The sequence below is a fragment of the Coregonus lavaretus genome, assembly GCF_964263955.1.
Source record: "Coregonus lavaretus genome assembly, chromosome: 1".
NCBI lineage: Eukaryota > Metazoa > Chordata > Actinopteri > Salmoniformes > Salmonidae > Coregonus > Coregonus lavaretus.
The window spans coordinates 71,062,946-71,085,672 of NC_139988.1; the positions used below are offsets into that span (position 1 = coordinate 71,062,946).

At 48.0% G+C, this 22,727-nt stretch overlaps 1 protein-coding gene across 1 annotated transcript in view; it reads left to right on the plus strand.

Annotated features, from left to right (window-relative positions):
• Window positions 1-22,727, plus strand: part of lrp2b (low density lipoprotein receptor-related protein 2b) — a gene marked incomplete at both ends in the record, with an annotated part of 143,661 nt that overhangs the window by 34,067 nt on the left and 86,867 nt on the right. The window contains 5 exons of the mRNA XM_084167517.1: window positions 9,009-9,257; window positions 9,576-9,784; window positions 10,086-10,270; window positions 10,696-10,924; window positions 11,352-11,529. Coding sequence (XP_084023643.1) covers window positions 9,009-9,257; window positions 9,576-9,784; window positions 10,086-10,270; window positions 10,696-10,924; window positions 11,352-11,529 — 1,050 coding nt within the window. The remainder of the gene's footprint in view (window positions 1-9,008; window positions 9,258-9,575; window positions 9,785-10,085; window positions 10,271-10,695; window positions 10,925-11,351; window positions 11,530-22,727) is intronic.

Genomic DNA, 22,727 nt, shown 5'->3' on the forward strand with positions numbered 1-22,727 from the left:
AATTTCTCTACCATAAGGCATCTCCAACGTGGTTTTAGAGAATCACAACCGCAGACCACGTGTAACCACGCCAGCCCAGGACCTCCACATCCGGCTTCTTCACCTGCGGGATTGTCTGAGACCGCCACACCGACAGTTGATGAAACTGTGGGTTTGCACAACTGAATAATTTCTGCACAAAGCCATCTCTGAGAAGCTCATCTGCATGCTCGTCGTCCTCCCAGGATCTCGACCTGACTGCAATTCGGCGTCGTAACCAATTTCAGTGGGTAAATGCTCACCTCCGGGCAGATGGCAGACAGCGTGTATGGCGTTGTGTGGGCGAGCAGTTTGCTGATGTCAATGTTGTGAACAGAGTGCCCCATGGTGGCGGTGGGGTTATGGTATGGGCAGGCATAAGCTACGGATAACGAACACAATATCCAGCAACTTCGCACAGGCATTGAAGAGGAGTGGGAAAACATTCCACAGGCCGTAATCAACTGCCTGATCAACTCTATGCCAATGAGATGTGTCGCGCTGCATGAGTCAAATAGTGGTCACAACAGATACTGAATGGTGTTCTGATCCACGAACCTACCTTTTTTTAAAGGTATCTGTGACCAACAGATGCATATCTGTATTCCCAGTGATGTGAAATCCATAGATTAGGGCCTAATGAATGTATTTCAATTGACTGATTTCCTTATATGAACTGTAACTCAGTACAATCTTTGATATTGTTGCATGTTGCGTTTATATTTTTGTTCAGTGTACATTGCACAGTTCAGGCTTGATCTGATTTATCTCTAGAGAAACTGCGCATTGAGCTCACAGAAAACAAAATACGAAATGGTGTTCAAATAATTGAAATGACATTGGTCAGTTAGTTGTTTAAAAATGCTCAGCACTACCTGAAGGTCTTAGTCAGGCTGACAATGATGTTACACGCAGTTGTCTCTGACTTTGCCTGTCTGTTTCGGTGAATGAAGTTGTATTCGAACAGGAAAAATACTAAATGAAAGAAATTGATCAACAAGACAAGTGATTGGGTGTGAATAGAAAGGTCACGTTATGTATTCTCTCCCCTTTCCTAGGGTGTATTGACTAGCACCTTCAGTGTTGATGTTAAGATTTACATGTGATATAAATGTTTAAAATGGTAATGGATGTTGAGTGAAGACTTGTTTTAGTCTGTCCATGTTAGGTGAGGGCGCCATGAAATAAGTAGTAGTGGTATACCGTGACTATATCATGTCCACAATATACACTATATATACAAAAGTATGTGGACAACCCTTCAAATTAGTGGATTCGGCTATTTCAGCCACACCTGTTGCTGACAGGTGTATCAAATCAAGCACACAGTCATGCAATCTCCATAGACCAACATTGGCAGTAGAATGGCCTTACCGAAGAGCTCAGTGACTTTCAACATGGCACCGTCATAGGATGCCACCTTTCCAACAAGTCAGTTTGTCAAATTTCTGCCCAGCTAGAGCAGGCCAACTGTAAGTGCTGTTATTGTGAAGTAGAAACTTCTCGGCGCAAAAATGGCTCGGCAGCGAAGTGGTAGGCCACACAAGCTCACAGAACGGGACCGCTGATTGCTGAAGCGCGTAAAAATTGTCTGTCCTCGGTTGCAACACTCACTACCGAGTTCCAAACTGCCTCTGGAAGCAACATCAGCACAATAACTGTTCGTCGGGAGCTTCATGAAACGGGTTTCCATGGCGTCGGCTGAATTGGTGGAAACGCGTTCTCTGGAGTGATGAATCCCGCTTCACCATCTTGCAGTCTGAAGGACGAATCTGGGTTTGGCAGATGCCAGGAGAACGCTACCTTCCCGAATGCATAGTGCAAACTGTAAAGTTTGGTGGACGAGGAATAATGGTCTGGGGCTGTTTGTCATGGTTCGGGCTAGGCCCCTTAGTTCCAGTGAAGGGAAACATTCTAGACAATTCTGTGCTTCCAACCTTGTGGCAACAGTTTGGGGAATGCCCTTTCCTGTTTCAGCATGACAATGCCCCCGTGCACAAAGCGAGGTCCATTGTCATGAATGTCTGTGGAATGCGGTAGGCCAGAGTCAAGCGCAGGACACAGAATGAAATGAAAATCTACTTTACTGTATAGTAAAAAAACAAGCAAAACCTCCAACACAGGGAGGAGCAAACCCGCTCACAAACGACACTCGAAACAAGTAACAAACAAGCACAACACACAGTGGGAGCGAACAGGTTAAATAGGGAAGGACATAATACCATAATGGGAAACAGGTGTGCAACACTAGACAACAACCAGATGAACATAGATCGGCAGCCGCTAGTATTCCGGTGATGACGAACGCCGAAGCCTGCCCGAACCAGAAGGAAGGGCAGTCTCGGCAGAATCCGTGACAATACCCCCCCCCCCCCCCCCTGGGATGGCCAGGAAGACGCTGCGTGGGGCGAGTCGGATGATTTCGATGAACTTCTCTCAACAAGGAGGGATCGAGGATATCCCTCCTAGGAACCCAGCACCGCTCCTCCGGACCATACCCCTCCCACTCCACGAGATACTGCAGGCCCCCCAACCGACGCCTCGAATCCAGGATGGAACGGACCGAGTACGCCGGTGCCCCCTCGATGTCTAGTGGGGGCAGAGGAACCTCCCGTATCTCAGATTCCTGGAGTGGACCAGCTTGAGGAGAGACACATGGAACGAGGGGTTAATGCGATAATTAGTAGGAAGCTGTAACCTATAACATACCTCGTTCAATCTCCTCAGGACTTTAAATGGGCCCACAAACCGCCTACCCAACTTCCGGCAGGGCAGGCGAAGGGGCAGGTTTTAGGTCGAGAGCCAGACCCGGTCCCCCGGTGCATACACCGGGGCTTCACTGCGGTAGCGGTCGGCGCTCGCCTTCTGCCGTCTGATGGCCCACTGCAGATGTTCATGTCCCAGGTCTCCTGCCGAACCCACTCATCCACCGCAGGTACCTGATCTGGCTCTGATGCCAAGGTGCCAGGAACGGCTGATAACCTAACACACACTGGAAAGGAGTGAGGTCAGTTGAGGAGTGGCGGTTGGAGTTTATTGCCATCTCTGCCCAGGGTAGGAAAACCGACCACTCCCCTCGCCGGTCCTGACAATACGACCTCAGAAACCTACCCACCTCCTGATTGATTCTCTCCACCTGCCCGTTACTCTTGGGGTGAAAACCTGAGGTAAGGCTAACCGAGATTCCCAACCGTTCCATGAACGCCCTCCAAACCCTTGAGGTGAATTGGGGACCCCGATCAAACACTATATCCTCAGGCACCCCGTAGTGCCGGAAGACGTGTGTAAATAGGGCCTCGGCAGTTTGTAGGGCCGTAGGGAGTCCGGGCAGAGGAAGGAGGCGACAGGAGTTAGAAAACCGATCCACAACGACCAGGATGGTTGTGTTCCCTTTTGAGGGAGGAAGATCAGTCATAAAATCCACCGATAGGTGGGACCATGGTCGTTGTGGAACGGGTAGGGGGTGTAATTTCCCTCTGGGCAGGTGTCTAGGAGCCTTACACTGGGCGCACACCGAGCAGGAGGAAACATAAACCCTCACGTCCTTAGCTAAGGTGGGCCACCAGTACTTCCCACTAAGACAGTTCACTGTCCGACCGATGCCAGGATGACCAGTGGAGGGTGACGTGTGAGCCCAATAGATCAAACGATCGCGGACCTCCAGCGGAACGTACATACGACCCTCTGGACACTGGGGAGGAGTGGGTTCGTTACACAACACCCGCTCAATGTCGTATACCACCGGTGCCACCAGACACAACGCCGGAAGTATGGGAGTGGGCTCCACGGAACTCTCCTCCGTGTCATACAGTCAGGACAGAGCATCTGCCCTAGCGTTCTGGGAGCCTGGCCTGTAAGAAAGGGTGAAAACAAAACGGGTGAGAAACATGGACCACCTTGCCTGGCGAGGGTTTAACCTCTTCGCCGCTCAAATGTACTCCAGATTGCGGTGGTCAGTCAAAATGAGAAAAGGGTGTTTAGCCCCCTCAAGCCAATGTCTCCACGCTTTCAGGGCTTTGACCACAGCCAACAGCTCCCGGTCCCCCACATCATAGTTGCGCTCCGCCGGGCTGAGCTTCTTCGAAAAGAAAGCACAGGGGCGGAGCTTGGGTGGCGTGCCCGAGCGCTGAGAAAGTACAGCGCCTATCCCAGCCTCGGACGCGTCCACCTCAACCGTGAAGGCCAAGGAGGGATCCGGATGAGCCAGCACTGGAGCCGAGGTAAACAGGTCCTTCAGGTGACTAAAAGCCCTGTCCGACTCAGCTGACCACCGCAGACGCACCGGTCCCCCCTTCAGCAACAAGGTAATGGGAGCCACTACCTGACCAAAGCCCCGGATAATCCTCCGGTAGGCGTTGGCAAACCCCAAGAATCGCTGCACCTCCTTCGCCGTGGTTGGAGTCGGCCAATTACGCACGGCCGAAATGCGGTCACTCTCCATCCTCACCCCAGACGCGGACATGTGGTACCCTAGGAAGGAGATGGACTCCTGAAAGAACAGGCATTTCTCTGCCTTAGCATACAGGTCATGCTCCAACAGTCTTCCAAGTACTTTACGCACCAGGGACACATGCTCGGCCCTTGTAGTGGAGTATATAAGGATGTCATCAATATACACCACTACCCCTTGTCCGTGCAGGTCCCTGAAAATCTCATCCACAAATGATTGGAAAACTGATGGAGCATTCATTAACCTGTATTGCATGACAAGATACTCATAATGTCCAGAGGTGGTACTAAATGCCGTCTTCCACTCATCTCCCTCCCGGATACGCACTAGGTTGTACGCGCTCCTGAGATCCAATTTTGTGAAGAAGCGTGCCCCGTGCAATGATTCCGTCATACTAGCTATCAGGGGTAATGGATAGCTGTACTTGATGGTAATCTGATTTAAGCCACGGTAATCAATGCAGGGGCGTAACCCACCATCTTTCTTCTTCACAAAAAAGAAACTCGAGGAGACAGGTGAAGTGGATGGCCGAATGTATCCCTGTCTCAGAGATTCGGTGACATATGTTTCCATAGCCGCCCTCTCCTCCTGAGACAAAGGATACACGTGACTCTGGGGAAGTGCAGCTCCTACCTGGAGATTTATCGCGCAATCCCCCGGACGATGGGGTGGTAATTTAGTTGCCCTCTTTTTACTGAAGGCGATAGCCAAATCGGCATACTCGGCAGGAATGTGCATAGTGGAAACCTGGTTTGGACTTTCCACCGTAGTTGCCCCCAAGGAAACTCCTACACACCTCCCTGAACACTGACCGAACCATCCCTTGAGAGCCCTCTGTTGCCATGAAATCGTGGGGAATGGAGTCCCAACACCACAGGATACGCAGGAGAATCAATCAGATAGAGGCTAATCCTTTCCTCATGACCCCCCTGCGTCCTCATCAGAAGTGGAGCGGTGACCTCCCTGATTAAGCCTGACCCTAACGGGCGACTATCTAATGCATGCACAGGGAAAGGTTTATCAACAGACACAGTAGGGATCCCTAAACTACGAGCATACTGGCGATCAATAAAATTCCCAGCCGCGCCTGACTCTACTAGCGCCTTATGCTGGGAATGGGAGGAAAACTCTGGAAAAACAATATCAATACACAGATTAGCAACAGGGGGCTCTGGGTGAGTCGGGTGCCTACTCACCTGAGACGGTTGACCAGTGCTCTGCCTGCTGCCTCGACCTCCTGAGGACCCTCCCCAGCACCGACCAGCAGTGTGTCCTCTGCGGCCACAGTTGGTGCAGGGGACGGTCCCTCTCCCCGTCTCCCTAACCGCAGCACCTCCGAGCTCCATGGGGGTAGGCTCGGAGGTGCTGGGGGATGGAATGGACTGCCCCCGATCAGAACGTCCGCGGGCTGCCAACAGGTTATCCAACCTGATGGACATGTCCACCAGTTTGTCCAGGTTGAGATTGGTGTCCCTGCAGGCCAGTTCCCGACGGACGTTCCCCCTTAAGCTGCAATGATAATGGTCGATCAGGGCCCTCTCATTCCATCCCGCGCTGGCTGCAAAAAGTTCTAAACTCCAGCGCAAACTCCTGCGCACTCCTCATCTCCTGTCGTAGGTGGAACAGACGTTCACCCGCCGCTCTCCCCTCTGGTGGATGATCGAATACCGCCCGGAAACGGTGGGTGAAATCCTCGTAGCGGACAGTTCTCGAGTCTATTCCTCCCCACTCAGCGTTGGCCCATTCAAGCGCCTTCCCCGATAGACAGGAGATGAGGGCGGACACGCTCTCGTATCCCAAGGGCGCCGGGTGAATGGTGGCCAGGTAGAGCTCTATCTGGAGGAGAAATCCCTGGCACCCGGCAGGTGTACCGTCATATGCCCTCGGGAGTGAGAGCCGAATCCCACTGGACCCAGGTGGCGGAGTGGTGAACAGTGTTGTAGGTGGTTGAGTGGTTGGAGATGGTGACGGGATACCACCTCTCTCCCATCGTTCCATCGTCTGGAACACTCGTTCCATGGTGACACAGAGAGTCTGAATCATCATCTCTTGTCGTTGGACTCGTTCCTCCATCGTCTTGGATAATCCAGCTGTTCCTGCTGACTCCATAGTGGTGCGTGTTTCTGTCATGAATGTCTGTGGAATGCGGTAGGCCAGAGTCAAGCGCAGGACACAGAATGAAATGAAAATCTACTGTACTGTATAGTAAAGAAACAAGCAAAACCTCCAACACAGGGAGGAGCAAACCCGCTCACAAACGACACTCGAAACAAGTAACAAACAAGCACAACACACAGTGGGAGCGAACAGGTTAAATAGGGAAGGACATAATACCATAATGGGAAACAGGTGTGCAACACTAGACAACAACCAGATGAACATAGAAACATAAAACATAGATCGGCAGCAGCTAGTATTCCGGTGACGACGAACGCCGAAGCCTGCCCGAACCAGAAGGAAGGGCAGTCTCGGCAGAATCCGTGACATCCATACAGAAATGGTTTGTCGAGATCTGTGTGGAATAACTTGACTGGCCTGCATAGAGCCCTGACCTCAACCCCATCGAACACATTTGGTATGAATTGGAACACCAGGCCTAATCGCCCAACATAAGTGCCCGACCTCACTAATGCTCTTGTGGCTGAATGGAAGCAAGTCCCCGCAGCAATGTTCCAACATCTAGTGGAAAGCCTTCCCAGAAGTATGGAGGCTGTTATAGCAGCAAAGGGGGGACCAACTCCATATTAATGCCCAAGATTTTGGAATGAAATGTTCGACGAGCAGGAGTCCAGATACTTTTGGTCATGTAGTGTATCCCTAACATTTAATTTGTTTAAATATTACATTTATTTAACAGACACATACACTACCAGTCAAAAGTTTGGACACACCTACTCATTCAAGGGTTTTTCTTTATTTTTACTATGTTCTACATTGTTGAATAATAGTGAAGACATCAAAACTATGAAATAACACATATGGAATCAAGTAATAACCATAAAAGTGTTAAACAAATCAAAATATATTTTATATTTGAGATTCTTCAAAGCTGCCTTGATGACAGCTTTGCACACTCTTGGCATTCTCTCAACCAGCTTCATGAGGTAGTCACCTGGAATGCATTTCAATTAACAGGTGTGCCTTCTTAAAAGTTAATTTGTGGAATTTCTTTCCTTCTTAATGCCAGTCAGTTGTGTAGTGACAAGGTAAGGGGGGTATACAGAAGATAGCCCTATTTGGTAAAAGACCAAGTCCATATTATGGCAAGAACAGGTTAAATAATCAAAGAGAAACAATAGTCCATCACTACTTTAAGACATGAAGGTCAGTCTATACAGACAATTTCAAGAACTTTGAAAGTTTCTTCAAGTGCAGTCGCAAATACCATCAAGCGCTATGATGAAACTGGCTCTCATGAGGACCGCCACAGGAATGGAAGAACCAGAGTTACCTCTGCTGCAGAGGTTAAGTTACCAGCCTCAGAAATTGCAGCCCAAATAAATGCTTCACAGAGTTCAAGTCACAGACACATCTCAACATCAACTGTTCAGAGGGGACTGTGTGAATCAGGGCTTCATGGTCAAATTGCTGCAAAGAAACCACTACTAAAGGACACCAATAAGAAGAAGAGACCTGCTTGGGCCAAGAAACACGAGCAATGGACATTAGACCGGTGGAGTCCAAATTGGAGATTTTTGGTTCCAACCGCCGTGTCTTTGTGAGACGCGGTGTAGGTGAACGAATGATCTCTGCATGTGTATTTCCCACCGTAAAACATGGAGGAGGAGGTGTTATGGTGTTGGGGTGCTTTCCTGGTGACACTGTCTGTAATTTATTTAGAATTCAAGGCACACTTAACCAGCATGGCTACCACAGCATTCTGCAGCGATATGCCATCCAATCTGGTTTGGGCTTAGTGGGACTATCATTTGTTTTTCAACAGGACAATGACCCAACACACCTCCAGGCTGTGTAAGGGCTATTTTACCAAGAAGGAGCGTGATGGAGTGCTGCATCAATTGACCTGGCCTCCACAATCCCCGACCTCAACCCAATTGAGATGGTTTGGGATGAGTCAGACGGCAGAGTGAAGGAAAAGCAGCCAACAAGTGCTCAGCATATGTGGGAACTCCTTCAAGACAGTTGGAAAAGCATTCCAGGTGAAGCTGGTGGAGAGAATGCCAAGAGTGTGCAAAGCTGTCATCAAGGCAAAGGGTGGCTATTTGAAGAATCTCAAATATAAAATATATTTTGATTTGTTTAACACTTTTTTGTTTACTACATGATTCCATATGTGTTATTTCATAGTTTTGAAGTCTTCACTATTATTCTACAATGGAAAACATTTTAAAAATAAAGAAAAACCCTTGAATGAGTAGGTGTGTCCGAACTTTTGACTGGTACTGTATGCCATAATTAAAACATAACTCTCAAGGGGAAATTTGATGCATTGTACTAGATTTAGCTAAACAGCTCATTTACATCTACTGTCCCTGAGCAGGTGAACAATAAACATACCTCCATGTTTGTTCCTCCATAGACCAGGAAGACTGTGCATTGAACAACGGGGGCTGCAGTGACGGCTGTATCCAGGGTCCTTTCGGAGCAGAGTGTACCTGTCAACCAGGCTACCAGCTCCTCAACGACTCTAAGACCTGTGACGACATCGACGAGTGTTCCATCCCAGGCTGGTGTAGCCAGCAGTGCTACAACGAGAGAGGCTCCTTCCGCTGCTCCTGCTCAGACGGCTACCTGCTAGAGCCCGATAATCGCTCCTGCAAAGCCACCGGTAAGGGTGCAACCTAACATTTTAGCTGCTCATCCATTACTATTTTTTGGGGGGAGGGGGGAAATTGCACTTTAATAGACATATTTTGAATATATTTACCTTTATCATTTTGAGGTGAAAGTGAAATGATTATTTTGACATTACAGTAAAAAAAACGAATCCCAATCATTTTTATTGGCGAATACAAAGTAAGACATATTGTTATGGTAACATTTTAGCCATGTAGCAAATGCTATTTTTGTTCAACTAAATACTAACTCCCTCTAAACTATCGTGAAATAATTGTATTGTATTGACTATTTATTTGTTTACCCGCAGACCCCACAGCAGCCACGCTCCTAGTTGCCAGTCGCAGTCAGATCATCTCCAGCAAAGTCAACCTCCAACCGCCCCTCATCCGCCCTGTGGTCAGCGGTTCCGACATCGTGACCGTAGACTTTGACCGCTTGACCAGCAGAATCTACTGGGCCGACGTCTCGCTGAAGAAGATCTTTACCTCCTTTCAGAACGGCACGGACAGACGAGAGGTCTGAGAACATACGTTAGGAACACACTGAATTATAGTTCTTTTTCGGTTAATGCTCCAAGAAAAAGCCTTCGTCCAGTTTTTATAACAAATATAGTTATTTAATATACATCAGAATATACATTATTATGCTTCTTAATATTTCATCCATATTAACACAATATAACAGTATGTCCGATATGACGTGCTGAAACTCCAAAATACAGTGCGTTGTAATGGCGAGAATTGAAGTACATGAAATTGAACTCTACTATGGTCTATATTGTTCTAATATACCGCACTTTGTTCTTCTGTGGTTCTAGGTGTTCTCCACTGGTCTAATGGTACCGGAGAGCATAGCTGTGGACTGGGTGGCGAGGAACCTTTACTGGACCGACTCAGTAATGGAGAACATCGAGGTGTCCACTCTGGACGGCCGCTTCAGGAAGGTTCTCCTCACCAAGAACGTCACCAGCCCCCGTGGACTGGCTCTGGATCCCCGAAACCAGTAAGGCCTTTCACTGCTAACCATAGGAACACAGCAATGATTGAATGATCAGTAACACTGAAAGGTACCTACATAAGGATTTTATAGCACATTCATTAACCATACATAACACATTCATGAGCAGTAGAGAATAATTAATGAAATGCCTGTCAACAAACGCTCAAATTATGAATTACTTAATTAATTAAGTGACTTAATTACTGCTTATGAATGTGTTATGCTGTCCCTTTCTAGGAACCCTTCAATAAAGAATTGCTAAATTATCTAGCACCAATACATTCTACTTTACATGTTGTTCTTTAATCATTATTGGGCATTCTTTTTCTCTCTGTTGAGTTCTCGACATTTACCTTATTCACTGCAAAATCACAGCATTGCAAAGGTAAAAAAATACAATAATTGATTTGACATTTGACCTTTCCCAGCACCAACATAATGTTCTGGTCAGACTGGGGTCAGAACCCGAGGATAGAGAAGGCCTATATGGACGGCACCGGGAGACAGGCCATTGTCACCACCAAGCTCTACTGGCCCAACGGTCTGGCCCTGGACTACACCACGCGCCGGGTCTACTTTGCTGACGCCTACCTCAAGTACATCGACTACTGCGATTACAACGGCAACGGCCGCTTCCAGGTCATGGCCAGTGATATGGTGAGCATTGGTAAAACCAGCAGGCTGAGGTTGTCCTAAAATGTACACTGTACGCTAGTTCCTTATTCTTATTGTAGGTGCTCATGAATCAATTGTTCTCATGTCACTACTTCCTACAGTTTCACATTCATTGGTAACACTTAATGCAGACATTACTGCATTGTAATGCTGTTATGATGCATTGTAAGACTTAAGCATTTATGACCCCTTATAATGTCTTAGTATCATGTTATGTTTGTGGCTAAATAACTGCCATTTTCAATCTGTTGAAAGATTGCACCATATAAATACATTATAAGTTGTATAATAAGACATTATAAAGGCTCATACAATAACAAGTAATAAAGCATTGAACACGTTGGCTTTAAGTGAAGTGTCACCCATCCTTTTGAAATCCCTTCATAACAGTTTCTCCACCTCTCTGTAGGTTCTTCAACACCCCCACGGTATGACCATCTTCGAGGACCACATCTACTGGTCGGAGCGCTATACTTACCAGGTCCTGAGGACCAACAAGTTCCATGGGGGCAACACGACCACCATGATCACCAACGTCTACCAGCCCATGGGCATCGTCATGGACCACCCCATCAAACAACCTTCAGGTAAAAATTGGAGGCCCCTTACACTTCAGTGCTGTGATGCAAAGATTCTAGCAAAATGTATAGCGCATAGAATTAAAAAGGTATTGTCGGACATTATTCATTCTAATCAGACAGGTTTTTTACATGGAAGATACATTGGAGATAATATAAGGCAAGTACTGGAAACAATAGAACACTATGAAACATCTGGGAAACCAGGCCTGCTATTCATAGCAGACTTCGAAAAGGCATTTGATAAAGTACGACTGGGGTTTATATATAAATGCCTGGAACATTTCAATTTTGGAGAATCTCTTATAAAATGGGTTAAAATCATGTATAGTAACCCTAGGTGTAAAATAGTAAATAATGTCTATTTCTCAGAAAGTTTTAAATTGTCAAGAGGAGTGAAACAAGGTTGTCCACTATCGGCATATCTATTTATTATGGCCATCGAGATGTTAGCTAATAAAATCAGATCCAACAATAATATCAAGGGATTAGAAATCCAGGGCTTAAAAACAAAGGTGTCATTGTACGCTGATGATTCATGTTTTCTTTTAAATCCACAACTTGAATCCCTCCACAGCCTCATAAAGGATCTAGATACATTTTCTAACCTCTCTGGATTACAACCAAATTATGATAAATGTACTATATTACGTATTGGATCACTAAAAAATACAATTTTTACATTACCATGTAGTTTACCAATAAAATGGTCTGATGGTGATGTGGATATACTCGGAATACATATCCCAAATGAAATAAATGATCTCACTCCAATACATTTTAATAGAAAGTTAGCAAAAATAGATAAGATCTTTGCTACCATGGAAAGGTAAATACCTGTAAATTTGTGGAAAAATCACCCTGATTAACTCTTTAGTATTATCCCAGTTTACCTATTTGCTTATGGTCTTGCCTACGCCTAGCGAACAGTTTTTTAAATTATATGAGAAAATAATATTCAATTTTATTTGGAACGGCAAGCCAGAATTAAACGGGCCTATTTATATAATGAATATGAATTCGGAGGACAGAAATTATTAAATATTAAAGCATTAGACCTATCACTAAAAGCTTCAGTCATACAAAAGTTATACTTAAATCCGAACTGGTTCTCTAGCAAATTAGTAAGATTGTCTCACCCAATGTTCAAGAATGGCCTTTTTCCCTTTATTCAGATTACAACCTCTCACTTTCAGTTATTTGAAAAGGAAATAATCTCCCAAATATCACTATTTCTAAAACAAGCCATAGAAAGTTGGTTACAATTTCAATTTAATCCTCCAGAAACGACAGAACAAATAATGCAACAAATATTGTGGTTAAACTCAAATATACAAATTGATAAAAAAACTTTTTATTTTGACAAAATGTTTAAAAAAGGTATAATCTTCGTAAATGATATCATGGGTAGGACTGGTGGAGTTATGTCGCACATGCAGCTAACAAAAACATATGGAAATGTCTGCTTTACCCAAAATTACAAACAAATAATTGCAGCATTACCACAAAAATGGAAGAGGAAAGTGGAAGGGGGAAAAAGTAAGTAACTTGTCTGTCAGCCTTGCATTAAAGAACATAATGATTTAAAGAAAACTGTGATAAATAAAAAAGTATACCAGTTTCATTTAAGGACCAAAGGATTGACAGCCGTCCCATATAGATTGCAAAATAGTTGGGAAGAGATTTTTCACGCACCGATCCCATGGCATAGTGTTTATGAACTGATACGAAAAACAACGCCAGATTCAAAACTTAGAATTTTTCAATTTAAATTATTATATAAAATTCTTGCTACCAATAGAATGTTATTTATATGGGGAATACAATCTTCCCAGCTCTGCAGATTTTGCTGCGAAGAGACAGAATCATTAGATCATTATATAGAATGGCGCCGGAGAAGATGACTGCCGTTTTACAGCCCTCTAACCAATTGTCAAGAATGCTGTAGGTGGGTGTAGTGGTGGAATCAAGCGCAGGACACCGAAGTATAGTCCAAAAGACTTTAGTTCAATTTCCAACAAGGAAAATACGAACAAACTTGCCCGAAGGCGAAACTACGCACGAAGGCGACAAAACAAAAGGCGCACTAAACATGTGCGTAAACGCTCCAACACAGTGGAGTGAAGCTCAACCGAGCGAATAAGCAATATACAAGCACAACACACGACAGAAATAAATCAATCACACACAACACTAGACAAACACAACGAGAAACTTATAGGACACTAATTATGCTAAACGAGAACAGGTGTCACAACAAACAGACAAAAGCAAACGAACATGAAACATACAACGGTGGCAGCTAGTATTCCGGAGACAACGAACGCCGAAGCCTGCCCGAACAAGGAAGAGAGGTGCCCACGATGGAATTCCGTCAGGAGAGACGGGTCCAAAATGTCTCTCCTCGGCACCCAGCACCGTTCCTCCGGACCGTACCCCTCCCACTCCACTAGATATTGGAGACCCCCCATCCGACGTCTCGAATCCAAGATGGACCTCACGGAGTACGCCGGTGCCCCCTCGATGTCCAATGGGGGCGGAGGAGTCTCCCTGATCTCACTTTCTTGGAGTGGGCCAGCTACCACCGGCCTGAGAAGGGACACATGGAACGAGGGGTTAATACTTTTATATTCAACAGGTAGTTGTAATTTGTAACACACCTCGTTCAACCTTCTCAGGACTTTAAATGGCCCTACAAACCGCCGACCCAGTTTCCGACAGGGCAGGCGGAGGGGCAGGTTTCTGGTAGAGAGCCAGACTCGATCACCAGGTGCGTACACCGGTCCCTCACTGCGGTGGAGATCGGCGCTCGCCTTATGACGTCGGAGGGCCCGCTGCAGGTGGACGTGTGCAGCGTTCCATGTCTCCTCCGAGCGCCGCGCCCACTCATCCACCGCAGGAGCCTCGATCTGGCTCTGCTGCCAAGGTGCCAGAACCGGCTGGTAACCTAACACACATTGGAAAGGGGTTAGGTTAGTGGAGGAATGGCGTAGGGAATTCTGGGCCATCTCGGCCCAGGGAACGTACCTTGCCCACTCCTCCGGCCGGTCCTGGCAGTATGTTCTAAGAAACCTACCCACATCCTGGTTCACGCGTTCCACCTGCCCATTACTCTCCGGGTGGTAACCCGAGGTGAGGCTCACCGAGACCCCCAACCGCTCCATAAAGGCTCTCCAGACCCTGGAGGTAAATTGGGAACCTCGATCAGACACAATATCCTCGGGTACCCCGTAGTGCCGGAACACATGGGTGAATAGTGCTTCGGCAGTTTGCAGGGCGGTAGGAAGGCCCGGCATGGGGAGCAAACGACAGGCCTTAGAAAACCGGTCCACAACGACCAGTATAGTGGTATTCCCCTGTGAAGGAGGAAGGTCAGTAAGGAAATCCACCGAGAGGTGAGACCATGGTCGTTGTGGAACGGGCAGGGGTAGTAACTTACCCCTAGGCAGATGTCTAGGCGCCTTACACTGGGCGCACACCGAGCAGGAGGAAACATAAACCCTCACATCCCTTGCCAACGTGGGCCACCAGTACTTGGCACTAAGACAGTGCACTGTCCGGCCGATACCAGGGTGTCCAGAGGAGGGTGACGTGTGAGCCCAATAGATCAATCGATCCCGAACCTCGAGCGGAACGTACTTCCGACCCTCCGGGCATTGCGGTGGACTAGGGTCGGTGCGTAACGCCCGCTCGAGCTCAGCATCGACCTCCCACACTACCGGTGCCACCAGACACGACTCCGGCAGTATGGGAGTGGGCTCCACGGACCTCTCCTCCGTGTCATACCGCCGAGACAGTGCATCTGCCTTACCGTTCTGTGACCCAGGGATGTACGTGATCTTAAATGTAAACCGGGTCAAAAACATATTCCATCTTGCCTGACGAGGGTTCAGCCTCCTTGCTGCCCGGATGTACTCCAGGTTACGGTGGTCCGTCAAAATGAGGAAAGGGTGTTGAGCCCCCTCAAGCCAGTGCCTCCACACCTTTAGGGCCTGTACCACGGCTAACAGCTCCCTGTCCCCTACGTCATAGTTTCGCTCCGCCGGACTGAGCTTCTTGGAATAAAAAGCACAGGGGCGGAGTTTAGGTGGCGCGCCTGACCGTTGTGAAAGCACGGCTCCTATACCGGCCTCAGACGCGTCCACCTCTACCTGAAATGGCAAAGAGGGATCCGGATGCGCCAGCACCGGGGCCGAGGTAAACAGGTCCTTCAGCCTCCCAAACGCCCTGTCCGCCTCGGCAGACCACTGCAGACGCACCGGACCCCCCTTCAAAAGAGACGTGATGGGAGCTGCCACCTGTCCAAAACCCCGGATAAACCTCCTGTAGTAATTCGCAAACCCCAAAAACTGCTGCACCTCCTTCACAGTGGTTGGTGTTTGCCAATTACGCACGGCTGACACCCGGTCTACCTCCATCTTCACCCCTGACGCAGACAACTGATACCCCAAAAAGGAGACCGACTCCTGGAAAAACAGACACTTCTCTGCCTTAACATACAGGTCGTGCTCCACCAGCCTCCGCAACACTCTGCGCACCAGGGCCACATGCTCGACACGGGTAGGCGAGTACACGAGAATGTCATCTATGTACACAACCACCCCCTGCCCCTGCATGTCCCTGAAGATCTCATCCACGAATGATTGGAAAACTGACGGAGCGTTCATCAACCCGTATGGCATGACAAGATACTCGTAATGGCCCAAGGTGGTACTAAAGGCTGTCTTCCATTCATCGCCCTCCCTGATGCGCACCAAGTTGTACGCGCTCCTGAGATCTAATTTAGTGAAGAAACGCGCCCCATGCAATGACTCAGTCATGGTCGCAATCAGCGGGAGTGGATAACTGTACTTCACCGTGATCTGATTGAGACCACGGTAATCGATGCACGGGCGTAAACCACCATCCTTTTTCTTCACAAAAAAGAAACTCGAGGACGCAGGGGAAGTGGAAGGCCGTATGTATCCTTGTCTCAGAGATTTGTCTATGTAAGTCTCCATAGCTTTCTTCTCCTCCTGAGACAGAGGATACACATGGCTCCGTGGGAGCGCAGCTCCTGCCTGGAGGTCTATCGCACAATCTCCCTGCCTATGGGGCGGCAACCGCGTCGCCCTCGACTTACTAAACGCAATAGCCAAATCCCCATACTCAGGGGGAACGTGCAATGCGGGCACCTGGTTTGGACTCTCCACCAAGGTAGCCCCTACGGAAACGCCCAAGCATCGACCCACACACTGGGCAGACCACTCCATCAGAGCCCTCTCCTGCCACGAAATAGATGGGTTATGGGTACTCAACCAGGGCATGCCCAGCACCACCGGATACGCAGGCGAGTCAATCAGAAATAGCTGAATCATCTCCTGATGACCCCCCTGCGCACACATCCTAAGTGGCGCAGTGACCTCCCTGATCAAGCCCGCACCCAACGGACGGCTATCTAGGGCATGAACGGGGAAAGGGACATCAACAGGAAGAAGGGGAATCCCTAAGGCTAAACAAAACTTCTTATCAACAAAATTCCCAGCCGCGCCTGAATCTACCAGCGCCTTATGCTGGGAATGAGGTGCTACCTGTGGAAAACGCACAGGTATACAGAAATGTGCAACAGAGAGCTCTGGGTGAGTGGGGCGCCTACTCACCTGGAAGGAATCCCCAGTGCGGGACCTCTCGTCCTCTCCCCTAGGAGGCCATCCCCAGCACCTAGCCGCGGTGTGTCCTCCCCGACCACAGTTGGTGCAGGAGATGGACCCCCTCGTAAGCCGACCCCTCCTCTCTCTAGCGCCAGCGCCCCCGAGCTCCATGGGGCATGGCTCGGAGGCGCTGGAGGGTGAAATGGACGGACCCCCCTCGGAACGTCCGCGGGTAGCTAGCAGGTTATCCAGCCTGATGGACATGTCGACCAACTGGTCGAACGAGAGGCTGGTGTCCCTACAGGCCAGCTCCCGACGGACGTCCTCGCGAAGACTACATCTGTAGTGATCGATGAGAGCCCGCTCATTCCACCCTGCATCTGCCGCTAGAGTACGGAATTCTAGGGCGAACTCCTGGGCACTCCTCCTCCCCTGCCGGAGGAAGACCAGACGCTCCCCCGCCGCTTTCCCCTCCGGGGGATGGTCAAACACCGCCCTGAAGCGGCGGGAGAACTCTTCGTAGGTGATGGTATCCGCGTCGATCCTCCTCCACTCCGCGTTGGCCCATTCCAACGCCTTCCCGGAAAGGCAGGAGATCAGGGCGGACACGCTCTCATGTCCCGAGGGCGCCGGGTGCACGGTGGCCAGGTACAGCTCCACCTGGAGAAGGAATCCCTGACACCCGGCCGCGGTCCCATCGTAGGCCCTCGGGAGCGAGAGTCGAACTCCTCGGGGTTCCGGAGCGGGAATGGGCTGACTGGCCGATGGTGCTGGCAGGGAGGATGGCGGTGGAGGAGTCCCCCAGCCTCGGATGGTGGTGATCACCTCCTGCAGTGCGGACCCCATCTGCAGGATCTGGTCACTTTGTTCACGGACCTTGTCCTCCAGCGTCGCCTGGGCTGCTGCGGCTCCTGCTGATTCCATTCTTGAAGGTGTGTGATTCTGTCAAGAATGCTGTAGGTGGGTGTAGTGGTGGAATCAAGCGCAGGACACCGAAGTATAGTCCAAAAGACTTTAGTTCAATTTCCAACAAGGAAAATACGAACAAACTTGCCCGAAGGCGAAACTACGCACGAAGGCGACAAAACAAAAGGCGCACTAAACATGTGCGTAAACGCTCCAACACAGTGGAGTGAAGCTCAACCGAGCGAATAAGCAATATACAAGCACAACACACGACAGAAATAAATCAATCACACACAACACTAGACAAACACAACGAGAAACTTATAGGACACTAATTACGCTAAACGAGAACAGGTGTCACAACAAACAGACAAAAGCAAACGAACATGAAACATACAACGGTGGCAGCTAGTATTCCGGAGACAACGAACACCGAAGCCTGCCCGAACAAGGAAGAGAGGCAGCCTCGGCCGAAACCGTGACACCAATTGTACTATTATGTGTGTTTTTCTGCGTTATTTGAAATGTATTCTGTACATAATGTTTCTGCCATCGTCTCTTATAACCAAAAAGAGCTTCTGGAAATCAGGACAGCGATTACTCACCTCGTATTGGACGAAGGTTTTTTTCTTCAACAAGTCGGACACGAATGATATCCTACAGACACCCGACAAGGCCCAAATCCCTGTCATTCACATGAGAAAGAGACAGAGATATCGTGGACGTTGGTCGGGGTGCGACGGCGAGCGAGTAAACTGCCTCTTCCATCAATCCTATTAGCCAATGTTCAATCATTTGAAAATAAATTAGATGACCTAAGATTACGGTTATCCTACCAACGGGACATTAAAAACTGTAATATATTATGTTTCACCGAGTCGTGGCTGAACGACAACATGGACAACATACAGCTAGCGGGCTATTTGCTACATCGGCAGGATATAACGGCTGACTCCGGTAAGACAAGGGGTGGCGGTCTGTGTATATTTGTAAACAACAGCTGGTGCACAAAATCAAATACTAAGGAAGTCTTAAGGTTTTGCTCGCCTGAGGTAGAGTACCTTATGATAAGCTGTAGACCACACTGTTTACCAAGAGAGTTTTCATCTATATTTTTCATAGCTGTCTATTTACCACCACAAACCAATGTTGGCATTAAGATTGCACTGAATGAGCTGTATAAGGCCATAAGCGAACAGGAAAATGCTCATCCAGAGGCAGCGCTCCTAGTTGCCGGGGACTTTAATGCAGGGAAACTTAAATCAGTTCTACCTCATTTCTACCAGCATGTTAAATGTTCAACCAGAGGAGAAAAAAACTCTAGACCACCTTTACTCCACACACAGAGACACATACAAAGCTCTCCCTCGCCCTCCATCCTGATTCCTGCTTATAAGCTAAAACTAAAGCAGGAAGCACCAGTGACTTGGTTAATAAAAAAGTGGTCAGATGACGCAGATGCTAAGCTACAGGACTGTTTTGCTAGCACAGACTGGAACATGTTCCGGGATTCTTCAGATAGCATTGAGGAGTACACCACATCAGTCACTGGCTTCATCAATAAGTGCATCGATGACGTCTTCCCCACAGTGACCGTACGTACATACCCCAACCAGAAGCCATGGATTACAGGCAACATCCGCACTGAGCTAAAGGGTAGAGCTGCCGCTTTCAAGGAGCGGGACTCTAACCCGGACGCTTATAAGAAATCCCGCTATGCCCTCCGACTAACCATCAAACAGGCAAGAGCCAGTACAGGACTAAGATTGAATCGTACTACACCGGCTCTGACGCTCGTCGGATGTGGCAGGGCTTGAAAACTATTACAGACTACAAAGGGAAGCACAGCCGCGAGCTGCCCAGTGACACAAGACTTCCAGACAAGCTAAACCACTTCTATGCTCGCTTCGAGGCAAGCAACACTGAAGCATGCATGAGAGCACCAGCTGTTCCGGATGACTATGTGATCACGCTCCCCGTAGCCAATGTGAGTAAGACTTTTAAGCAGGTCAACATTCACAAGGCCGCAGGGCCAGACGGATTACCAGGGCGTGTACTCCGAGGATGTGCTGACCAACTGGCAAGTGTCTTCACTGACATTTTCAACATGTCCCTGACTGAGTCTGTAATACCAACATGTTTCAAGCAGACCACCATAGTCCCCGTGCCCAAGGACACTAAGATAACCTGCCTAAATGACTACCGACCCGTAGCACTGACGTTTGTAGCCATGAAGTGCTTTGAAAGGCTGGTCATGGCTCACATAAACACCATTATCCCAGAAACCCTAGACCCACTCCAATTTGCATACCGCCCCAACAGATCCACAGATGATGCAATCTCTATTGCACTCCACACTGCCCTTTCCCACCTGGACAAGAGGAACACCTACGTGAGAATGCTATTCATTGACTACAGCTCAGCATTCAACACCATAGTACCCTCAAAGCTCATCACTAAGCTAAGGATCCTGGGACTAAACACCTCCCTCTGCAACTGGATCCTGGACTTCCTGACGGGCCACCCCCAGGTGGTAAGGGTAGGTAACAACACATCTGCCACACTGATCCTCAACACGGGGGCCCCTCAGGGGTGCGTGCTCAGTCCCCTCCTGTACTCCCTGTTCACACATGACTGCATGGCCAGGCACGATTCCAACACCATCATTAAGTTTGCCGACGACACAACAGTGGTAGGCCTGATCACCGACAACGATGAGACAGCCTATAGGGAGGAGGTCAGAGACCTTGCAGTGTGGTGCCAGGATAACAACCTCTCCCTCAACATGACCAAGACAAAGGAGATGATTGTGGACTACAGGAAGAAAAAAGAGGACTGAGCACGCCCCCATTCTCATCGACGGGGCTGTAGTGGAACAGGTTGAGAGCTTCAAGTTCCTTGGTGTCCACATCACCAAAGAACTATCATGGTCCACTACATCATGATCATCATGAAAATGATCAGAGAGATTGAGGGTAGATGAAGTTCAGGAGTAAAAACAAACAAAAAATAATTATTGTAAAATTGACTGTGTCCGTAAAATGTATATAGTATGTATAAGCTGGAAGTAGAGGCCTAAGCATTGTTGTTCACTAGTTTACTCCAATTAGGGAAGGGGTTGTGGGGTTGGAAAGTAATAAAGGGAAATATATTTTTTGAAAGGATATGTACAGTGGGGAGAACAAGTATTTGATACACTGCCGATTTTGCAGGTTTTCCTACTTACAAAGCATGTAGAGGTCTGTAATTTTTATCATAGGTACACTTCAACTGTGAGAGACGGAATCTAAAACAAAAATCCAGAAAATCACATTGTATGATTTTTAAGTAATTAATTTGCATTTTATTGCATGACATAAGTATTTGATCACCTACCAACCAGTAAGAATTCCGGCTCTCACAGACCTGTTAGTTTTTCTTTAAGAAGCCCTCCTGTTCTCCACTCATTACCTGTATTAACTGCACCTGTTTGAACTCATTACCTGTATAAAAGACACCTGTCCACACACTCAATCAAACAGACTCCAACCTCTCCACAATGGCCAAGACCAGAGAGCTGTGTAAGGACATCAGGGATACAATTGTGGACCTGCACAAGGCTGGGATGGGCTACAGGACAATAGGCAAGCAGCTTGGTGAGAAGGCAACAACTGTTGGCGCAATTATTAGAAAATGGAAGAAGTTCAAGATGATGGTCAATCACCCTCGGTCTGGGGCTCCATGCAAGATCTCACCTCGCGGGGCATCAATGATCATGAGGAAGGTGAGGGATCAGCCCAGAACTACACGGCAGGACCTGGTCAATGACCTGAAGAGAGCTGTCCCTACAGTCTCAAAGAAAACCATTAGTAACATACTACGCCGTCATGGATTAAAATCCTGCAGCGCACGCAAGGTCCCCCTGCTCAAGCCAGCGCATGTCCAGGCCCGTCTGAAGTTTGCCAATGACCATCTGGATGATCCAGAGGAGGAATGGGAGAAGGTCATGTGGTCTGATGAGACAAAAATAGAGCTTTTTGGTCTAAACTCCACTCGCCGTGTTTGGAGGAAGAAGAAGGATGAGTACAACCCCAAGAACACCATCCCAACCGTGAAGCATAGAGGTGGAAACATCATTCTTTGGGGATGCTTTTCTGCAAAGGGGACAGGATGACTGCACCGTATTGAGGGGAGGATTGATGGGGCAATGTATCGCGAGATCTTGGCCAACAACCTCCTTCCCTCAGTAAGAGCATTGAAGATGGGTCGTGGCTGGGTCTTCCAGCATGACAACGACCCGAAACACACAGCCAGGGCAACTAAGGAGTGGCTCCGTAAGAGGCATCTCAAGGTCCTGGAGTGGCCTAGCCAGTCTCCAGACCTGAACCCAATAGAAAATATTTGGAGGGAGCTGAAAGTCTGTATTGCCCAGCGACAGCCCCGAAACCTGAAGGATCTGGAGAAGGTCTGTATGGAGGAGTGGGCCAAAATCTCTGCTGCAGTGTGTGCAAACCTGGTCAAGACCTACAGGAAACGTATGATCTCTGTATTTGCAAACAAAGGTTTCTGTACCAAATATTAAGTTCTGCTATTCTGATGTATCAAATACTTATGATATGCAATAAAATGCAAATTAATTACTTAAAAATCATACAATGTGATTTTCTGGATTTTTGTTTTAGATTCCGTCTC